The 22,970-nt window shown below is 41.8% G+C and overlaps 1 protein-coding gene across 11 annotated transcripts in view; it reads left to right on the forward strand.

The window, feature by feature from the left end:
• Positions 1 to 22,970, forward strand: part of LRRC7 (leucine rich repeat containing 7) — a 133,261-nt gene that overhangs the window by 79,664 nt on the left and 30,627 nt on the right. For all 11 annotated transcript variants that reach the window (XM_021405198.1, XM_021405199.1, XM_021405197.1 and 8 more), the window contains 7 exons: positions 4,842 to 4,905; positions 5,899 to 5,973; positions 7,058 to 7,202; positions 9,130 to 9,202; positions 13,736 to 13,865; positions 14,235 to 14,350; positions 22,330 to 22,399. In XM_021405198.1, the coding sequence (XP_021260873.1) occupies positions 4,842 to 4,905; positions 5,899 to 5,973; positions 7,058 to 7,202; positions 9,130 to 9,202; positions 13,736 to 13,865; positions 14,235 to 14,350; positions 22,330 to 22,399 (673 nt within the window). The remainder of the gene's footprint in view (positions 1 to 4,841; positions 4,906 to 5,898; positions 5,974 to 7,057; positions 7,203 to 9,129; positions 9,203 to 13,735; positions 13,866 to 14,234; positions 14,351 to 22,329; positions 22,400 to 22,970) is intronic.

Consider the following 22,970-nt stretch of genomic DNA (forward strand, 5'->3'; position numbering starts at 1 on the left):
ATTTAACATAGGTGACTAACATTAAGTACTATTTTTACAATGCGACTCCTAAACTGATTAATTAATAAAGTTATATTGTAAGGTTTAAAGTACTAGAAATGGAAAAGTCTCCTGAATGTGATGTTTCTAACAACTATAACATAAAAATTACTGCGTGCAATAAAAATGTGAGGAAACATCGTTTGAAATTAATACTGCAGTTACTCCATTAGTGGGGACATATTTGCTTTCAGTTCCTTTTTATTTCTTTGGCAAATATTGGTATCCGTTTGTCATTGACTCACATAAGCATATCCATAAGCTGCTCCTCAAGGAAATGCAGCATGTAACTGTTAGCGCTGTCAGTGCTGTCTTTGTGAGAGTTCAGCACATGAAGTGTGCATTCATGTTGCATCACATCACGCTTGTAGTTTCTCATGAGTTTATGATGCTGTACGCGCTGCACCCCTCTGTGAGCTCTGCAGTCTCCTCCATGTAACTCCTGCAGTTACCTATGGACGGAGGAATGGATCCAAGCGTGATCTGGATTAAGATTTGTGTGGAAAAAATTTGGCCGCAAGTTTTATTATCACATTAATTAAATTACATTACGTCATGGAAGCAATGAATATTTAACCGAGCGTTACTCATAACTGCGCCTTCCCCATTCCATCTCCATAAAATGACCCCACATAAAAAATATAATGGGACTTTTTGGAAGAAAACTGTAAGTAGCTGCATGAAAGAGACGAAAGTATCACAGAGTAATGGAAGATGGGATGGGCTGTTCCCACGGGATCCTTTGCAGCGTGTTTTGTCTTTCCACAGAGTCCCACAGTGGCTAGCTGAAATTCATCTGCCTCCGTACAAATGCTGCCATTTCTGAAGCTATTTGTTTCTCTGTCTAGAGAAATTGTGCCGTCATGTTTTAAAGTTGTAGTTAAAAGGTGTTTTCTGTAGTGAGCTTACAGTGCTGTAAAACAGAGCTTTTAAAGTAATAGTTATCTTCCAAGGTAGAATACAAATATGAAATACAGAAGTGAAAGTGAAATACTTGTGGGCGTGTGAGCAGCCAGTGCTCCGATGGGAAAACTTTTAACATCTGCAGGTGTAAGTAACAGTAAAATTGCAGTGCTCGCGAGCTCAGGTGTTTTCTGCAAAGCAGCAACCAGCCAATGGTGGTTGAGTAATTGCAGTCATTTGTCACTGGCTGGGCCCAACTTTGCAAGTGTTCTACCAGGGGATGTGCGTGATCATGGAGAGGGTCCCCATAAAATTAATGGGAATCTTTGTGCTAGTGAAGACAGTCCATCGTCATCAAGTGTTTGCAATTACTAGCGTAATTACTTTCTTCATTAAGATGACGTGATTAAAAAATTTTGTATTCAATATTTACAACTTGTATCTAAGAGTCGGAAATGTGAGCTGGACTAATAATAAATCAATTAAGGTACAATGGTGAAAGCTTCCAAAGCCACAAGTTAGACCAAATTTAGACATTTTCAGTGACTTAAAAGTTATTTAACAGGACATTGAGCGTAACTGATCTGACTTAAGTAGGTTACGGCTTTATTTTAAAAAAGGAGCTTTTGTCTGGATTTGTAAAATTTCAGTCGGCTCTTGCATGATATTTCCAAAGAGAATTACAGTGAAGTTAGAGGACCGGAGGGGTTAAAGACATCGTTAGCTAAAATTTTAATGGAGAGCATAATATCAAACTGAGCCCTTTGGGGAAATGAGTGGAAAATCTTCATGTTTGCAGGTGACTTCGTTATCTTTCTTCAGTATCATAATCTGTTGTGCCAGCGGAGCACTTACTGCTTTGTGAATGGCTCCCAGTCTTCCAGACACTCTTGCATTCTAAAGAGTTACTATTGAAAGATAAAATATTTTCATCATTTCTTTTGGTTTTATAGCAATAATATTTCAAAGTAATGAATACTATAGGAACGAAAATTCAGTAAGAAGCAGACTGGGAATTGGGGAGCATGAATCAAGAGTTACATTACTGACTTAAAAAGGAGGGTCAGTGTAGAGCGTATAAAAAGCCACTTTCTGTTTAACAGTGTGCGCTCAGTCTTGACTAATCGTAGTTATATCGATGAGTATTGTTTCAGATTTAACCACTCCATGCTTTAGGCTTGAACTACACTGTCATGTGTTGCACATTGTCTTCCAAAAATAGGTGTTACTTTTCCACCTAAGAGGCCCAGATGTATTTTAACAACTCTTCTCTACAGAACGTTTTCTCTAAAGTATGCAAGCAAATCCAATGGTTGATCTTACTGTGTGACCCCAATGTTCATTCCTTGAAGTTGAGCTGAAAGATGGAGAAATACAGGAGGTCAGTCGTGGAGACTGCTCACTTAAAGGAAGTGCTAGATTATGCAACTTCTGAAACTTGAGAGCCAAATATTTGTTTATCTACATGGTTTTTCACTTCAATAATATATGACTAGCAGAAAATGCTTTCTACTGTAGGGTGATATTTGCATTTTTGTCTAACAATTGTGGGATTTTTTTTTTAGTGCTTTAGAAAACTGAATATGAAATTTTCTCATAATAAAATATGCATCACTGTTCTCCACTCCACCCCATCACATTATTTTTTTTGTAGCTGAAATGTCAAAGCAGGTCTCCACTGCTTAGTTGTAGCATCTTTAATGATCAGCTTTATTTCCGATACAAAATGCAGAGATAAAACAGTAAGTAGCAGAGATCAGTAAAGGCTGTGATAATTTTTGGATTAGGATCAACTCTGAGTACCTCAGAAGGCCTCTAAATGGACTCTTGTAGTTCATACTAAATTCTTTAATCATTTTTATCCTTTTATTTCTTTCTGGTTTGTTTTTTGTTTTTTTTTTTTTTGGTTTTTTTTACTGCCACCACAATGTAGTGCTGTGTCTAGAGCGTATTGGTCTACCAGGATTGAACAAGAAGTTCTGCAGAGGCAGTCAGACCCTGTCCCAGTTATGTCCATGGAAACAAAGGCAGTATTTTATGTATTGCATTTGAACTTTATCCGTAACAGTGCAGCTGTGTTTTGTGCCTTTTGGAAGGGGTCAGTTTTAGGGACATGGTCAGTGGGCATGGTGGGGATGGGTTGGGGTTGGGCTTGGGGATCTTAGAGCTCTTTTCCAACCTGAATGGTTCTGTGATTCTGTGATGCTGGCCCAGGCTGTCCTCCAGATATGACCAGGAAGTGCTGGCAGAGCCAAAGCTGGGTGAGGGGAGCTCCGGCAGGAGGGAAGGCTGAGGGCAGCACCAGGGCATCATGGCATGTTGCACCACTTGCACAGCACGTGCCCTATCCCAGAAGCCTTGTCTAGTGCAGCCCTGGAGGAATATAAGCATCATTATTCCAGTTTTTCAAAATGAATACAATCTTTATGTAATATTTATAAAGCTATTTGGTTTAAATTTAATAACCTCTCTTATAAAGTATTGACTGTGCTATTCAAAATCATTTATTAACATCAAGTCACTCATAAACCATGGGGATCAATACATTCAAATGAGGATGCTATTTATTCACTCTAGTATCGTGGTAGTTTTGAATACAGCTTCCCAGCCTTGGCTTCGTACGACTCTGAGATTCTGACATTGTAGAGAATTGTGAAGTGGCAGTTGTACACATCGAGCAGGGAGTAAGTCAGCCTTTAAAAAGTCTTATTTTCTCCAATATGAGCAACACTGTACGCTACACAAGAGCAGAACGTTCTTCCCAGTAGCAGCAATTGCAGCACTCCATCCATCCAGAACTTCCATCCTTCAGCTTGTGTTAAAAAGTTGCTCAGCAGTTTTTTTTTCCCCGTTTTGAAATTACCTTTGCTGTTTTGGGATTACTTCTTTGGGTCAATGACTGTGGCATATTCTGAGTATAGTTTTTTAAACATCTGTGGGTTCTTCTTAAAAGCTTGCCTGTATTCAAACTGATGGATTCCAAGTGCTTTTCACAGTCGGTGTGCACGGGTGCCATGTGTGATTCTCACATGTGGTGGCGAGAACCATTTTTTTCTCACAGAGTAAATTCAGAGATAAACCAGGGAGATTTATCCCATTCACTTCTGTAAATCAAGAATCTGACCCAGACATTTTTCACTTTTATTTCACCATTTGAGTTACCTGTGCCCAAGCAACAAACATGCCTTTTTGGCTGTTACACAGTGATCAGCTGCAGACATCAATCCAGATGATTCCTCATTTAAAGCCCTTTACACCATAATGCACATTTGAAATTAATTTTCCATTTCCTTTCATATGCTGCCTTCCTTCTCCACTTTCTCGAATAACGCTGGGTGGGAGAGTGAGCTGCTGGGGCTGATGTTGCATCGCTCCTCTCCTGCCCAGCCGTGCCCTGCAGCACAGGGGCTCAGGTCTCATCCTGATCCCTGAATTAGAAACCTGTATGCTGCTTTTCATCCATTTGCAACTCTAGGTCAATGCTCTTGCAGCTTTAGGGAGGTAAGAGCCACCCTTTGTATTTCTGCTGCAAAAAGCAGGAGCACTTTTTAGAAGTTTAAAAAGAAATCAATCACAAATTTACAAATTAATATAGACATCAGAATTGATAGAATTTTCAGTTATTTATAAGTGAGTCATTTTCCTTGACCAACCATGCAAAAGTGTACCAAGATTTTGTTTATTTTTATATTCTTGTAATTGTTGCTAGCTTTGCAGTTCCACAACTATAGCTGATGTCCAAAAGTGGAAGTACGTTGTTCTCATTTGCAGTAACATCCATCTGATCTAACTCTCTTTAGAACAGCAGTATCACTTGAGCTTTATTCTTATCCAAACAACAGCTGACCGACTGGTTCCAAGGAAAATTTCCATCTTAGATACTTCCTTATCTGTTACAGGTCGATGCACAAGCTGACTCAGCTGGAGAGACTTGATCTGGGCAATAATGAGTTCTCTGAACTGGTAAGAAATGCCCTTTTTCAACAAACACCAGTGTCGTTTCGGTGCTCTGCTTGGAGGTTAGGCTTCTGCTTGAGAAGCATTAAGGCATTGTGGCCACGTGCAGCTTTGGAGCAGTCTGCTGCCTTTGGGGAAGGTATCTGTCTAATAAGAGGAATTGGAAGGAAAATTAGAGTTGAGAGGAGGAATTATGATTATCTATATTAACCTCAGTGAACACCGGAGGAAAAGAGAATCATCAATCATCACAGGAACAAATAGCACAAAATGACCACTAATTAACTTAACCTGGAAATCAGAAGTGATTTTAACCATCAAAGAAGAAAAAGAAAATTCAGTAGAATTAGCTTAGGCAAAATAAATTACCTTCCAATTATTGACTAATCGTTTTTTAATAGAAACACATAACGTGACTGCACGTAGAACGGAGGGACTGAGCTGCGGGTGGGCAGCCTCCTCCCTCCCCATGGTCCGTGCAGAATGAGCTGCTCCGTAACACGCCGTGTGGCTGGGCAGCAGGAAGAGGACTTCTTGTGGGCGCTGCAATACTCCAAGAATTTAGACTACAGGAGATAGATTTCTCTCTTTAGGTGCTGACATGCTGAACTGACACATTTTTTTCTAGCCGTGTTTAAATACTGCTGGTGAAATGGTACTCATTTCTCTTTTTTTTGCCTTGTTCATAAATGGCATACTGCCAAAAACCTGCTTAGAACAAGAACTGCTAAGGAGTTCTTTGTTTTCATTTAATTTGCAAAGATTTCTTAAATTTCTTTCTCGATTTTAAAGAGCAACAACACAAATTCAGTTACATTATTGTACTGTTCATGTCATTAACTACCCAAGAATGTGATGTGTGTTATGGAAAAAGAAACTGAAGATGAAATCTTTTTGTCAGAAAACACTGTTTTATTTAACAAGAAAAAGCAAAAACAACACAACAAAACCAAACAGCTTGATAGAATTGTCCATAACGTGATCTGTTCTTTTCCTCAGCCTGAGGTTCTCGAACAAATACAAAATCTGAAGGAATTATGGATGGACAATAATTCTCTGCAAGTACTACCTGGGGTATGAGCATTTATTTTATGTAATGTAATCTATTGTACTAATGATGAACAGTTTACTGTGCAGTAAATGAGTGCATGTGCGTTTTCTGAATGGGTGCATATTCCTAGTTAATTCTAATATGGTTATCAAGAAATGAAAGGCTCAAAATAGCCATGCTTGTGAAGACTTTCTAAATGTTGTGTTATTACATGATAGTAATTAATTAGGAATGTACCTGTTATATCTGAGCCTTGCGTAGTTTGCATTGCAAGGGGAAGTTATTTTCTACTGTCTTCTCAGACATTGTACATTTCAGTGTAAGGAAAACAGCAGCACATTTTTGCTGGTTTTCCTGGTGAAATGTCATGTCTAGAGCAAAGCGACCATCCTGTGATAGTGGACCAAGAAGCAGATTGCTCCTGCTGGCTTCAAAGTCCGCATGCCTACAGATTTTCAAAGAAATTTGAGAATTTTTGTCACGTTGCTCATTGATGTTGCAGCTGCACTTAATGTATTCACCAAGGAACCGGTTGGGATTAACCTCTCGTAAGCGAACTATGAATATCTGAAATCTGATTTTAGACTTTACAAAACGCAGACAGTCGGAACGACACGGAAAAGCAGCGCTGGCGTTGGGTGCCCCAGTGCTGCTGTGGGCGGAGGGGTGAGCTGGGAGTCATGCCAAAGACCAACCATTTGGTTGTGTCCAACCAAAGTAGTAATACAGCCGTGTGATGCTGAAAACTCAGTTTTCCTCCAGATTTAATCACTTCTGAACATCTGAATCAGTTTGGCGTGTATCATTAATTTTGGTGCAGCTCACTTGCAGAATTAGAGGCTGGTTTAACCGCAGCGGACAGCATTTTAATAGGTGTTAGAATTATCACCTGGGCTCACAGAGAAACTGATTTTCAGCTCTGCCCCATGCCTGAGCCTTTCCTTCTGCAGCTTTCTGAGGAAATACCACCACTGCTTCAGTGGGACAAAAAGAGAAGCGTGCTAAGATAACCAGTAGAAGTCTGTATTGCAGTTGTATGTCTTTAAACTTGGAAATTGGCATGCCGTGTCTATCTGTTGAAGTAACGCTTTGTAACATGCTATTAAGTCTATAGGGAAGTTAAAACAGCTCGTGTACCTGGATATGTCAAAAAACAGGATAGAAACTGTTGATTTGGACATATCGGGATGTGAAGGACTTGAAGACCTCCTGTTGTCATCAAATATGTTGCAGCAACTGCCAGACTCCATAGGTGAGAAAAGCTCCTGTTTTTACACTTGACTTCATGGTAAAGCTGGAACAAGAACTGCCATTAAATTCCAAAGGAGTTGGGCACATCTGGGATTGGGGCAGTCGATAAAGGCTGTTCTGAATGTCAGAAAAAAAAAAAAGAATCCATGGTTAGAGGGTCTAGATTAGTCTGATTTGTGTTTTTGAACAAACTAAAGGTACTACTGATCTGATCTAAATTAGAATGGAAGTATAGAAGTGATTATATTAACAGTATCAAATGCCTGAAGAAAATCAGTTACAATAGAGCAATTCTAGATGATGGCATCAAATGAAGAAACAGTTCAACCTATTCATTCTCTGTTTTGACTATATTGCATGTATAGAATTTCTGAATTACTTAGAACACACAGAATTTCTGCAGGGTGTCTGTAGGTACGTTGCTCCGTACAAGCGATCCCTTAGGTTTTGTCCAGGAACACTGGAGGTCCTTCCTCTCTTCTGTTGCTTCCAGCAGATAAGGCCCCAGAGATGCATCATCCTGGAACATGGTGGAACACAGAAGTGTGCACCTCCCCCATTTTAATTAACAGAGTCAAGCCTCCAGAATATATGGCTGGCTAATAAAACTCTACTACGTGAGCATTACTGAGTGACTTTTACAGCTATTTTCCATTTTGGTCTAATACAATTTCTCACCGTCCACCCTGCAGTTTTTTCTCAGTGCAGTTTTCTGATGTGCACGTGCAGATCGATTTTCAAGGTTACATAACTCTGGTACAGAAGGATGCTTACACTGTGAATTGTGCACTCAGTTCTCATTTCCAAGTTCCTATTAGTGAATCATAATAGATGTAACTGAAGCCAAGCAGAAAGAGTCATTTCAGTACTGCATTTTCAGGTGACAGCTTGCTACAATTCTTTTTGGTAGGAATTTTTCCTCTTAAAAGACAGTGCTGTTGAAGCCTAGATGTTTGCTGGAACATGTTGATTTTGAAAATTTTTCAACAAAAATGTACTGTGATAGAAGTGAGTAATGCTTCTGATATCCCTTTCAATCCTACTTTCCATCTGCTTTAGCTTTTATACTGCAGCACATTCCACTTAGCATTTTTCTGTATCTAAGTAGTTAATTTATATTATACGCAAGGTTAATTACAAATAGTAGTTTCAAAAAAAAAAAAAAGCTATTTTGTTGTTTCCAGAACTCTTTCAGGGCAGCAGCAGGCTTTGAAATGTCAATAACTTCCAGAAGGTGGGAATCTTATTTTCTGACTGTATCGAGCTCAATTTCAGCCACTGCAATGCAATGATTTCCCCATTCTTTCTGTCTTTACTGTTGTATTGATTTCCCCTGTTACACAGTGTAAAGCAGAAGTGTCATTCCCTGGGTAAATGTTACCCAGTAATGCATCTGCTGATGCTTCAATATCTAACAGTTCTCTTAACAGAAAGAATTAGCTGCATGCACAGATGCCTTCAGGACTGATTCTAGTTGTCTGTACCTACATATTGTGAAGCACTCTAAGTGTAGCATTTACTTCAGGCAGTTTTGCTGGTGTCCTTCTGGGACCTAAGCACCTTTTAATCAGGGCAACAGGACTTGGATTGGATTGAAACGTTAATAGATAAGTAGAAATGCTGCTCTTCCTGTACAGATGGGATACTATTCTTGTTTTTTTTTCCTCTTCGTGTTTTTCAGGACTTCAGAATACACTTAATATTTTACTCATTGCATTTCAGCTCAACATTTAATCTGCGCTGCATTGCAATGGAGCACATTTTCAATGGGACAAGAATGTGTTTGTATACTGCATAATTTCTACAATCTAGATCTAAATAATATAGTGCTGGACATTATTGTTTATTTAAGAATACTGGAGATTACAGAAGGTGAAGAAGATGAATGTGACGTATTTCTCTTCCCTCCTTTCCTTCCCGTTCTGCAGGGCTGCTGAAAAGGCTCACAACGTTAAAGGTCGATGACAATCAGCTCACGATTTTGCCCAATGCGATTGGAAAGTGAGTATCAAGAAACATCTTTTCCCTTTGACTTGGTTGTTTTTTTTTTCTGAAATCAAAAGTGAGACAAAGAAGAAGCACCAAATTACAAAATAATCCCACAATGTGTGCCTGACACGCAGCTTGTCCCATTTACACGCGGAGCAGCGCCATTACCTCTGTGGACTTACAGTGGCATAAGCGATAGGAAGGTGAAATGTACCATGTTGCTCAAGACAAAGGATGAAGTGGTATTTTCTGTATGAATCACTTGCAATTTGGGTGATCAAAGCAACGAAAGTAGAAGAAAGATAAGAGTTTGGGGGAATGGCAGTTTCCATAGCAACAGCTAGGACTGATGTTGGAAAGAAAATGGCTGTAAACCACACACGTATGAAGGTGTCTTAAAATACTGAGGGAGCATAAATGAAAAAGCGGTGATGATTTTGTAGGTGTATACATAAAAATGCGAAAATATCATAAAAGCAAGCTTCTTACAAAAAGCTAAATTCGCTAAAATTCGGTCAGATATTGCATGACCTTTGGTGCAAAATTCTGCCTGGCGCTGCTGCGTGCAGAGCTTCCCTCTGCTGCCCCAGTGTACTGCCTGCACAAAATGCACAACTTGCTGTAAATCTCAGGGCGGGCCCAGGCCTGTCTGCAGAGCAATACGAGGAACCAGCTGCTGCCCAGTACGATTATTCTGCCGTTCCTGGAAGTAGGCGCATTGATTTGATTTATATTGTTTCACACGACACGTATCCCTTCCTAGCGGAGAACATCTTCAACACCGACACTTTTGTAGGAGGCCTCTTCCTCTACACCTTTTCCTTCTGAAATTCAATCTAAACCGACTTTTGGAAAAAAAAAAAATCAGTATGCACAGCCCCTGGCCACTGTCAGCAGCTGTAGCTCCTGTGTTTCCATCATCCCCGTCACCCAGGATTCCTGCGGAAGGATCGTAGAATGGCCTGGGTTGTAAGGAACCTCAAAGATCATCTAGTTCCAACCAACTAGTTCCATCTAGTTCAACCCCCAAAGAAGAAGAAATGGAGTTCAGCCTAAGAAATGCTTACAGCAGCGCTGTGCTCAGCACAGAACAGGAGGAAGGGACGGATGTCCTCTTTTTGCCATCTTTGAGAGTTGCCCTCGGACTCTACCTGTGCTCAAAGAGCAAAAACCAATCTCTCTTCATTGAGTTCTAGCTCCACAAAGTATTTCACTTGAAGTATTTTTCTTAAGGGCCGATGAGAGCCTTCCAAAATTAAAGCCTGGAAGGATTCTTTTTGATTTGTTAAAAAATAGAATTGTACAGTGAGATCTCTAGAGTAGAAATAATCTCTAACCTCCACAGCCGGTGCTGTCCTACTCCTGCACCCATTTTATAGTGATATTCTCAATAATAATTTTGTTGTTTGTATAACATCAGGGGAAAAAAAAATCTGAATTTGTGGATTATGAAAACTGTAGCAACTGCAATCTCGGGCTTGGCTTCCTGTGAAGTACCTCTTGCAGCGCTTTGTATCAATGTGATATTAATGGTGTGTGTTAAAAGTTGGCTGCACCAGTGACAAAATGGAAATATGGTCGTGCAGCAATCACTTCTGACCATCAGTGAGGGCTCAAAGCTGAGCTGGGCACTGTGCAGGGAGGCTGACGTTGTGTCCAGCATTACCTTTAGCAATTTTGGGAGTCATTTTTTAAAAGCTGCCATGACAGTATTTCCTTATGGATTGAATTGTTCATATTGAAGGGAATTCCCTCTTTTTTTTGCTTAATATCTGCTCAGTGTTATTTGTTGAGGATCCATGGTTATGTTGTAGGAGATGCACACTGCTGCTCTAAAAGGTGTGTCTGCAGAACAGTAGGTTAATCACCCAATATTACCACATTATTTTTAAATGTAGTACTTTCCCTCACTTAATGAGGACAGTGTCTCCCACATCAAAATGAACTTCCTTTCTCTGACTCATCCACTTGGATAGTTTCCTACTGGGTCTCTTTCTCCTAAATGATAGGCATGGTACCCACTGCAGAGTGCATTATTCTCGCACAAAGATTAGCAATGTGGAGGAGGGAATTCTCCCTCCAGGGACCAATTTCCTGATGAGACACAGAGCATTTCAGCGCTGCCTGAGTCAATGTTGTTAGCAGTGAACTACCACCCTCATTGCTGGCAGGCATGTTCAGAGCACAAGCCTGTAAATGGCATTTGGAGTTGGACCTGCAAGTTGCTATGCACAGCAGACTCAGTTCAGTAAAACGTTTAAGGATATATTTATCTTTATCTTGTTTAAATAGTATCAGAGGATTTACATCAAGTACTTTACAAACTGGACCCAGAGGCTGGAGACTGTACCCACAGGACCTGAGTGAATGCCCCTGCTTCTGCTTTCTAGGTGCAAAGGTTGTGGCCCACGCACAGGGGATGGTGCAGTAACTTAGGAGCCGCTGTGTGGTGTCAGAGGAGTGTTCTGTAGAATCACTGAGGCTGGAAAAGCCCTGTGAGATCCCCAAACCCAACCCCGCCGTGCCCACTGCCCACATCCCTCAGTGCCACATCCCCACAGCTCTGGGACACCCCCAGGGACGGTGACCCTGCACCCCATGGGCAGCCTGTGCCAATGCATCACCACTATTTGGAGAAGAAATTTTTCCCACCATCCAACCAGACCCTCCCCTGGTGCAACTTAAGGCTGTTGCCTCTCGTCCCTTGTATTTGTGTATATGCGTGGTCTACATCATGCCTAGCAGTATCAGATGCTGCAGACCAAAGTGGTAAATTTATGTTCTCCTGTTTGCAGAGCTCTTTTTGCCAGATGTTGGGCAGATGGGTGTAGCTAATACCTGAGGATTTGGTGCTGTGGTGGTTGGGAGCAAAAGTCTGTGACTGTACAGAATGGGGCTGGGATGGGCTGGAACCCCTCTTTTGTTCATGGCAGTCTCCATGCTCAGTGAATGTCTTTTTACCAGTCTGCCTACAAATATTCCTCATCAGCCTTAGTATGCATACTGACAACTGCCCCATTTCAGTGAATGATGCATCTGATTTTTGTCTGTTCTTGAAATCTATAGAGAATGATCTGAATTTAGCCCAAGAAGGCATTAAATTTAATACATTAAAGCAATTAAATTTTAGCTAAATTAGCACGATTGGAATTATAGCAGTTATTCTCAACACAGTGTTCATCTGGTCATCCACAAGCCATGGTGACTGATAAATCACATTCTGAACTACATGCTTTGCAGTGGTGGTCACAGAGATACAGTACAGTTTCACGAGGACTTTGTTGCTTTTATCGTGACCATCTTCATTTGTCTACTGATGGTGTCACCAGGAAGAACGGAAGCTGAGAACATCTGTGCCAGACAACATCTTTCAAATCAAGTCAAGTCACTCTTTGCTGTCATGGGAACTTGCACCATTAGAGTTCAGAGGATGAGAGCTTCCAATTTCCATTGGAAGCAGTTGTTCAAAATTAGCTTGTCTATTTTTGAGCTTTTCTGGTTGTGTTATCATCAGTAAAATAAGAACATGTGCATCTTTAATTGAATAAGCTTTCAAGTTGGACTTCCCTCTGTCATGCACATATTCTGTATGAGCACTTGAGAGAAAAATCATGGAGCAGAAAAAAAGGGGCGATAGAAGTGGGGAATGATGGTATTCACAATGAGTCACAAAACTTTTATTCCATGATTTGAATGAGCAGCACAGCATTAATTTTAAAATTATTTTTATCTGACCTAATTTTTCAAGAGATTCAGTAGACGCTTCTTCAGGATAAGTTTATGTATGTGCGTCTATAGCATAAATGTAATATGCTTATTTCTATGTGACTTGTATTCATTCCTGTTCGTAAGAATTTGCATTAGCAAAGGTCAAATTGCCGAAGCAAGACTGAAACGTGGAGTGTTCCCTCATACCACCTGCAGTCCTCAGGGCAAAATGACACTCAGCAGAGATGTGAGTGCTGTGTGAGTGCCAGGACAAGGTCTGGAGAGCAGAAAGGAGCCTGTGAGGGCCTCCTGGTGCTGGAGCGCCCGGGTAGGGGCTCCGCGTTGGGTCCATTCCCTTGGCTTCTCCTCTGCTCTCGTCCTGCAATGCTGGCAAGGAGGTGGCTTTTATGATGTAGGCCCCTGTCTTTAGGACCCAATAGAAAACCTCCAGCTCGTTTCACAACCAGTGGTATGTCCTTACCTGTTGCGTGTCTGTCTTTGTTAAGTCTATAAACTTTCCATTTGGTTCATCAGCTTAACGTCAACTGCCCCGGGTGTGGAATACTTGGAAAACTTACTGCCAACAGCGATAATGTGGGAAACTAAGTAGTCTTTCTTAAGCTGCTCTACTGGATGAGATCAGTGAACAGTGTGCAAAATAGTTCCTAAACTTTTATTATTATAGACTTCTCCTAGGGAAATCTGTAAGCAAGGTTCCATCTTCAGGGCACGACAGCTGCAGAGTTGTGAAGATTTGAAACTTCCAAATGTTTTAGATGGTTAATTTTTGTTACTTAACTCTCACACAGCATCTAACAAGTGCATTTACAATTTCAGTTTATCTTTATTAGAAGAATTTGACTGCAGCTGTAATGAGTTGGAGTCGTTACCTTCTACCATCGGTTACCTTCACAACCTGAGGACGTTGGCTGTGGATGAGAATTTCCTTCCTGAGCTGCCTAGAGAAGTGAGAAGCTGATTCTGTTTTTAAATTGCATCAAAATGTTTTGTGACGGGGCTCAGATTTCATCCCTGTGAAGTCAAAATATCTGTCAAAGCAATTCATTTACTGCTAGAGCAGTAAAATAGTAAAAATCAAATTAGTGAACTCATGCAAAGGTGAGCGCATCGCTCAGAAGCAGCAGTGCATGTAGCGAAGTGCATTTCCCTCATGTTTCTGACAGAAGACAGTGTTTTCTGATTCTGCATTTTCTGTTCTTTGTTACTTATAGGAAAAAAAAAGATAATTTGGCCACCTTCTGACATTACATTAGTGATAACGCTTTTTTCGAAGCGAGCATTGTTATATCTTTGCTTTTTTTTTTCGTTCTCACAGATTGGAAGTTGTAAAAACGTAACCGTGATGTCTCTGCGTTCCAACAAACTGGAATTCCTCCCTGATGAAATAGGCCAGATGCAGAAGCTGAGAGTGTTAAACCTGAGCGATAACAGGTATAGTTCATATCATTTTCCCAACTTGCATTATAAGAATTTGTTTTAAAAAATAGGTGATTCTTTTTAGGTATTTGTTATATTAAAAATATAAATGTATATAAAACATATACAAATTGTATTTATAAATACTTGAAGTATTTAAACCGTAAGGAAGAGGTCTTGATTTGATTCATTTTTATGGTTTGGTTTTAATTCTACTGGCATCCAAAGCGAAGTTGGAATGGGGCAAGGAGTCTCAGTGCGCTGTCAGAGATGAAAGGCTGCTTGCTTATTTTATCTGCTGCTGTTTCCATGTGAAAGTGTGATATTTGTCTTTAAAACTGCATACAGTTTTATAATTTAGTGTTGTGCCTTGATAAGAGAATTGTGACAAGCTGCTATATGAGATCATTGCACACAAACATGCTAGATATCACCCCAGCTCCACCAAAATCAACAGAAAATGTTCTGTTTCCTTCAGCAGGGCAAGGGTTTTGTCAAAAACTAACAGAACCCCGCCAGGTTCTCTGTTCCCATGTACACGACTGTTCTGAGAATGCAGTGCTTACTGTGAGACTTCCCTGGTCTCCGTCCTGTGTTCCCACCGCTGTCAGAAATGACTTTTCCATGGAATTTCTAGATACGTGTGCTCCAAGAATATGTTAATTTTCAATGTGTGAACCCTTTTCTGTTTCAACTAATTATCACTTGTGTCCAGTAAATATCAGGGGAAGCACTTTGTGCACCTGGGTCTGATTTGCCGTCCGTAGTTTTGTTGTTATATTTAGGCTGACCATAAAGTGTAAAATCAAGTAATGTTGAAATCCCCGCAATACATATATTCAAAATTGTTTACTTAATTCCAATTGTGCATCACAAAATACATTATGTATGGGCCAGTATGTGAAGTTAAACTGAACTTCAGGTCCGTGTGGAAGCTGGCCAAGTCCCAGAATCAGATCTTAGATCTTCTTGACTTTGGGTTTCAGGTCCCAGTGCTTTCCCAGGGACATGGGTGCACTGTCCCGTCAGCACACTGCAGTGGTGGGGGTTTGTGCTCCTACCTGTGTGCCTGCAGCTGTGTTTCAGGCACATTTTGAACTCTGTGTTTCTGGCATTCTTCCCAGCACAGCGGTCAGCCTCCCCACACTGTTCTGCATCCATCTTCCCTGTTCTGCTCTAGCTCAGTTTTGTCCAGGCAGCTGGGGATCCTGAACGCATAGGGATGCAGGTGAAAGCATCCTGTCAGAAATGCGGTGAGTTTTCAGATGGATGCTTCCAGTGGCTGCCCACCTTGCTCTGCACAGCCAGCTGCAGGGGCACTGGGGCTGTGTCAGGGCTCCTCGGTCACCTCTGGGATGCCAGGGGGCTGCAGCTACATTGCCTTCCCTGGCACATCCAACCAGTCTGAACTGGATCACTTGGACCCTTTTTTTCAAACCTGCTATCAGGCCATGAGCGTGTGTTGAGGAAGTAGAAAAATAGTCTTTTTTTTTTTTACCTTTCTTTGTTTCTTTTTGCTGAGTCAGCTGCAGATTTCAGGCCTATGACTACCTCTGTAATTACTGCTTTCTGAGTGCTGTTACTGGGGTGACAGGGAGGAGGTGGCTCGCTGCTGGGAGAAGGCAGCGGAGGTGTAGGAGTGTGCCAGATTTCCTGAGTAAGATAACCTGACAGCTGGCTGCCACAAAAGCAGCACTCCTGCCCACTTGCCTTTTTCCTGGCTGCCCAGTGATAAGAGAGCACTGGGATTTCCACTGTGGAGTAAACGCTGGGAGCAGCATCCCATGGTGTGATGTTCCTTAGGCTGGGATGTGCCGGTCACTGTCCTTCCCACTCCCCTTTCCCGCTGGCTGGTAGCCCTGCATCTCCTTGTGCTTTCCCAGGTCTCCTCGGAGAAGTGGCTGGGATGGCCTGACTCCCTGAAACTTCTAGAAGCGATCTTTCTTCTTGTTGTGGTCACTTTCTGGCTCTCCCCACATGTTCAGTTTGCTCCCAGTGGCATCTGGCAAACACTGAAGGCAGCTGAAGGAACACAGTGGCTGTGCACCAAGGCAGGAAGGAGGGGGAGGGCAGGAGAAGACGGCTTTTCCTCACTGACATGGGAAGTTATTCTCTCAACTCAACCTGAAAAGCTGTGCAGTGAGTTGCAGCCATCCAAGAGCTGGTTGGAGAGCAGTCTAGACTAGAAGAGGTAGGAATGGTTGAATTGTCTCACAGGCTTCTCCCGAAGGGGCCTGGGGGATTATTTTTCCTACTTTGTTGACAACAGTTCCATCTGAGGTTGAATGTTGCCCTGCTGAGGCGTTATGATTATGCTGATTTCTATTTTTTGTGGAACTTCCCACCTATATGTACTAATAAGGACTGTACTTGGGCTATGCTTGCGGTTAGGTACTTCTCCATGTTATCATAATACTTTTGCACTTCCGCTCTTCCTGCTTCAGGTATGGCAGAGAAGGTAGAGCATGTCAGCTCTTTCCCTTTGAGCCACTGCAAGAAGAGACACAGATGTGCAAGCAGAGCAGAAAGGCAATTCTAGATCCAAGGTGCCAGTGCACTTGCTTCGTACTATGGCATGGGGCTCCTGAGTCCTGGGCCAGGGGTCAGGCTTCTCCGTGGCAGCCCATTCTGAGACCTGCTGAGCCCTGGCCTCTATGGGTTCTGCTGCTAAGGAAGATCTGCTCACACCAAATACTGCTCTGACAGAATTTTTTGCGTGAGGCCTCCAATTTTTGCACAAACCTTCTGAAGATTGGCAGTCACTCCCTGTACTAACAGTAAATGGGGATGGACTGTGCATGTAATAATAGATTCTTTTAGAATTTATCTGTGAGTTCTTTGTGACTTTCTCCCTCCTGACACCAGAGGGGATTTCATGTCTGTTCTGTCAGGCTGCTCGTGCAGCTTTGCACATTAATTTCAGAGGGGACAGACTGTGTCACTGTGACTGTCAGCCCATGCTGGATGTTGGAGGATTGTCATGGATATATAGTTTTACAAAGGGGATTCAGCCTTTCACTGGGGATCTGCCCACTGCAGATTCATCCTAGTAAATAACTTAGATCAGGGCCATGTCCTTCTATTTTGTCACATGCCAAATTTTACCTACCGTGTCTACAGCTGTGGATGACCTTGTATGTCCAGCAGCCTCTTTGGTCATTACCGTTATCCCAGTGACTTTCTCTGTTAGTAGCTGGGCTACTCAAGTGTTTCTTGTGAGATGCCATTTTTCCACAAAAAGTGTTCATTCTGGATATGTTTCTCATGACATGGGGAGTGCAGTCTGGCTCCAGGCTTGCAGAGTGCAGGGTTACTGGTGGCTTTGAACTTGACTTGCCGGAGTGCTTGGAATATTGGCAGCCTGCTCTCCAAATGGTCTTGCATAAGAGGAGTGATGGACAGCTTAGCTGTGAAGTAGCATGTGATGAGGAAAAAAGAAGCTCTCCTTCCTTTGCACTGTCTGGGTATGAATGTAAAATACCTTCACTTTTCATGTGCTTCTAGATCATACGTAGGAGATTTTCTATTAAGTTCTCATTGGATATCTTTCAGGAAAGAGACAAATCTGACATATACTTCTTTGCCACTCAGGCTAAAAGGAATCTTAAATGCTTGTGAGCTGACACGTTTTGCTCAAAGGTGTTCGGAGTCCCTCCTAGCTTTTTTAATACTGTGGTTTCAGCTACTACAGGCTTTCACTCTTGTTCTGTCTTCTGAAGGCCCTCAATATTTTCAGATGGACCTTGCTTGTTTTAATTGACCAGAAGCTATTTTTTTAGTTCCAGGATTTTCTACTGATGTTCATATTAAAACTTAATTTCAAGCAGGGAATTGCACTCCAGCGTTTCTTTCCCATGCCTTACACACTAAGACTGTATCTATCCTCCTCATCTCCATAGCTGGGAGCCTTCTCTCCTTTTATCTTTACAGGTCCAAACCTCTTCATCCCTTTCACAGACTCTTCATCCCTGGGAAATGCAGTATTTGGTTGTCACTACACAATAAAAGGCAATGGTGGGCTGAACTCTGACTTGCTATCACTTTGCTAAAGTGGAGTCTAATGAGGGTTAGTGTGCATCTGACTAGAGCATAGGTGGCTTCACCCTGTGCGTTCAGGAGAGTTTTGATTCCAGTTACAGGCAATGCAGCTACCTGGGGATTCATCTTCACCTTTGCCAGGCGTCTCTGGTGCTTCGAGAACCAGTGCAGCATCTGATAAAGTAGTAGTGCCATTACTGATGCATGAAAGGTACAGAGACCTCCACCATGTAGCGAGTCCCTGGGGGTAGCTGCTTGGATTCACTCCCTGCTAAGAATGCACGTGGGATTCATTCAGAGAAAAAAAAGATGTCTTACCAGTAACCGGTGTTCTTCACAATGTGTAGTCCACAGATACATTTGTCTTCCATCTGCTTCTCCTCTCTCCTCAGAGTCCTTCCAGGTATGAGTCCTGTGATTGAGAGGTAGAATTGTTAGAATGTACATTTGGGCTACACTTCTCAAAGAGCATCGGTTACTGGTAAGTAACCTTTCTTCTAGTTTTAGATTGTTCTTACAGAAGAGCTTAACCAGTCATCGACTTTCTGTATTTGCATTGCTTCTGCTTCTGTCTTGGGATCAGGGCTCGATTACTGCTCTGAATCTCAGGACCAGAAGTTAGATGAAATGAGCGTAAGATTGCGATCCATTCCAAAATGAAGGTCTGTTCCTTGGTGTATCTTTTCTTTTTCTGTTTGGTTATTAATACAATATTGCTTATCCACAAAGAGGTAATTACTTCTGGCCGTTAATATCCTCCAGTGTTTTTGTGAACAGTAAATGGAAGAGTTAATAGGAATGTTCTTTTAATAGGCAGTTCTTTTAAACTTTCACACTCTGGAAACCCTGTCATTATCCGTATGCTGAGGGTGACCGTGGAGAACTGTCCCAAGCAGCAGCTGTCCCTGGGTTCACCAAACTGGCTGGGTTACTCTAAATTACCCTGGAGTCCTCATTCCAGCGTGTCATAACACACCAGTACACTGCTTCCTTGAGGCGGGGGGTCACACGGTGCCAATGGCTTGGTGCTCAGGGATGTCCCTTCAAAAAGAACCGTTTTACTTTAGTTTGTTTTTATTCACCTAGAGGATGCCAGGGGAAAATTCTTTTTTCTTATAAGAGAAGAAAACATCTTATAAGAAAGCATTAACTTGGTGAAAATTAAACACAGTGAGAAGGATGCGTGCGTCTCATGCTTTACTGGACTATTCATGTTCAGAGTTGTTTTGCTGAAAAATCAGTTGGTGCTTCAGGGCTTACCTTAGAAATATTTCTGCTAATAACCTTTAAGCTTTAGCATGATTTTATCTGTATTTTAACCGAATACAAATACAGAAAATATCAGTACCACGGAGAGATTATTTTACTATCACGTCTTGCTCTTCTTACCATTCAGTTTAAGAGATTCCAAACTGAAGTTATTAGTGATTTAAAAATTTCACAGAAATGAAACTTGTTGGTGCAAGAAAGCGTGTGCAGCCGAGTGTTAGAACCAGTGTCAGTGTTCCAAAGAGCCGGAGGTGTCCCTGCCTGCAGCCCCTGCTGCCACCGGGCCGCCCCCAGCCCTGGCTGCTGGGTCACGGCTGCTCTGCCCCAGGCCAGCAGGGCCTTGCTTACTCCATAGCGAGAACAGGTTCTTTTGGTACAGCGTAATTTGCCCCTTAATTGTAAGTTAATTAATTTGGCCATCTTCTTAATGAATTATCTATGCACGCATTAAAGTTTCATCTAGTATTGTGCACGTATTTTCCTTAGATTTATAAAACCGATGATGTATGTAATTTTCCATGCTATCTAGTGGGCTCATTCAGTATTTAGTGTAAAAGAAAAGCTCTTCCTTGAACAGCACGGTTATAAACTTTCCATGTCTTTGTACTAGCATGTGATTGCAGCCATACGTTAGGTGCATGGAAGCAGAGCAGGCTAATCACATTGTCTGTGCTACTGAAAGGCAGAGGAGAAAGCCAAATCTAACTGAGGGTGGTGCGACTTAGTTCTTTGAAACCAGTGGAATTATGCTGATGTAGACCAAATAGGATCTGTGCCCCAATCTGGAAAGTGATCAAGCTACATCTGTGCATTAGTAACGTTGGAGGTGCTTTGTAGCTGTGGTGCGACCTCATTTTGGTTGATGAAGGTTTCTGTATTTACCTTTTGTGGTTAAACTACAAGTACAGCAGGCCCTGTTTTGAAGTGGGTACGATACAAAACCTCCTCTCGGTAATTCCATTGTTCATGAAAGTCAGAGAGATGCATGTGCATCGCTACTACAGATGGAGGGGAAATGTTCATGAACTTCACACAGTTTAAAAAGCAGTCATGAATTTAAATTAAAAAAAAAAAAAAAAAGAAGCTGCAGTCTGAAGAAGAGACTGGGTCTCATCTTGGTGGCAGATTGTCAAAAAGCAGCACAGAGTTTGGGTGCCTCCATTCCCTCATCTCTAATTTGACACGTCCTCTTCAGACTCTTAGAGCAAGGTGTCTGGGCTTCTGGGCATTACAAATGAAGAGCTCTCTGTTTGGTTCGGCTGGAAATGGAAAACCAGGCTGGGGATCCCCTTGCCACACGTCATTTCTGCTCACCAGATTTGCTTCCCCCTTTGATGCGCACCTCTCACCTCCAGTGAGCTGGGGGCCGCAGCAGTAACCCCTGCAGGCAGAGGGTTCTGTGTCATCCTGAAACTCACCCTGCAGGCACTGCGTCCTAAAGGCAAAGCAATGAGGGTGTCACTTGAGAAGCCACTTCTGTCTTTTTTTACGGAAAAAAAAAAGATCTGAATAAAATGTCCAGGTTACCACAATTTAAGAACCTTTATGTTAATTATTAAAGCTTAATCTCATCACCTCAGTGCGTAAAGAATGTCTCACTCTGCACTATTCCAGGGAAGATGGAAAGGATATACAAATTCTGAGATAGCAAAGCAAACTAAATCTCAGGAAGTTTAGGAACTCTCATGGCATTAATGATAGGTTTAAACATGCACACGCATGTAAAAACGCTCTGATCTGTACAGGTATTTCGTAGCACACTGAGTATGTACATATTCATGTCAATTTATTTCATTTGTATAGATAAGTCCTCTTTAGAATAGGATATTCTTATTAAAGTCACAGCCTTCGAAACTGTAGGGATAGCTGTGGTTGTTTGCTGGTGGAAGGGCAGAGGGTTCTGCTGACTGTTGCTTGTCTTTGTTAGAGGTGCAAGTGAACATGTTTGTCATTCTTTCTCCCTGTGCTATCAGTCAGCCCACCCCTCAGGAAGGGGATTCCCATCTTCTTTTTGTTGTTAACTCACCATGAACGTTTTGCAGTCAGTCCTTTGGGCAGCCCTCAGCAACACAAAGTGGGGAGCAGCTGTGTGTGGCCAGGGCCGCCCTCCTTGCTTTGATACAGGCTGCAAAGTGCAAATAACGTGTCCAGAACAGGGTGCTTCCTGTGAAAATGTGGCTGCAGCTTCCACAAGTATCTCATCATCTTTTCCCTGCTCCCACATACAGATTATTTTAGGAAATGTATTCACGTATTTAATTAAAAGGCTGTTCTTTACCGTTTTATTTAATTTTGTCATTTAGGTTCACTGTGAATTTATATTAATTTGATTTTACACATGGAATTTCTGCAAAAATGGGTTTCCCGTTATCCTAGAGTAATTTGTGTTCCAAAATGTAACTGCTAAGTAAAAGGGTTTGTGTCACCTACGCTGAGAACTGGTAGCACTTCACTATGCATCTCACTGGGAGCACGTTTTTTCTGTATTATAGGGTATAAGTGTCTGTCTTAACGTGGAAATACTTTAAGGGGAATCTCCTTAGTAAAATACTATATTTTAATAAAATGCGAGAGAAAATAAATATAAGAAATGATAGCAGTTTTGGTCTGATCAAGCCAAGCATGCTGTGCACCAAAGGAATTACTGTAGAAATGAGGGATTCATGTTGTTCCCTTATCATTTGCAGACTGAAGAACTTACCATTCACTTTTACTAAGCTCAAAGAACTTGCGGCTCTGTGGCTTTCTGACAACCAGGTAACGGCTTTCAGTGTTCTCAGTTTCTTTAGTAAAGCACTGGGGCTCTTGCAGGGGCCATGAATGAAGTCCATAATGTAATGCATCACTGCTGCAGAGCTTTAGAAGAAGTTAGTCCCAGCCAGCTGCTACTTTCCTACCAAGCTGTAGGCAGTCCTGGCTGACATTCATTACCTGAGTAAACTTGCCATTGCCAGGCGTATTACTTGCTGCTAACGAGCCTTCTGTACCCTGATAAAGGTAGTAAACGATGATCGGAATTATCAAGAGAATATTCTGTAAGCTGGAATCAAAGAGGCAAGGCTTTGTTCTCAGCCTTGTTCTTAGCTGGTCCCACTCCTTACTTCTCCATTTTTGCCTTCTGCCTTTTCCAGTCCACGCTTCCCTTCCTGCATATTTTAAACTCCAGTGAAGCCAGTGGGAGTTTAAATATATGGAAGACGCACAAGAACTCTCAGTCTTGTTTTAGAGAAACTTCTCATTTAAGTTCCTCTTAATTTTAGATACGCCTTCCTTAGTTCCAAGGAGCTTGGTTTGTATGGCATTACCATTTATTCCTAGGACTCTATTT

This window comes from Numida meleagris, chromosome 7, assembly GCF_002078875.1.
Source record: "Numida meleagris isolate 19003 breed g44 Domestic line chromosome 7, NumMel1.0, whole genome shotgun sequence".
Taxonomy (NCBI): domain Eukaryota; kingdom Metazoa; phylum Chordata; class Aves; order Galliformes; family Numididae; genus Numida; species Numida meleagris.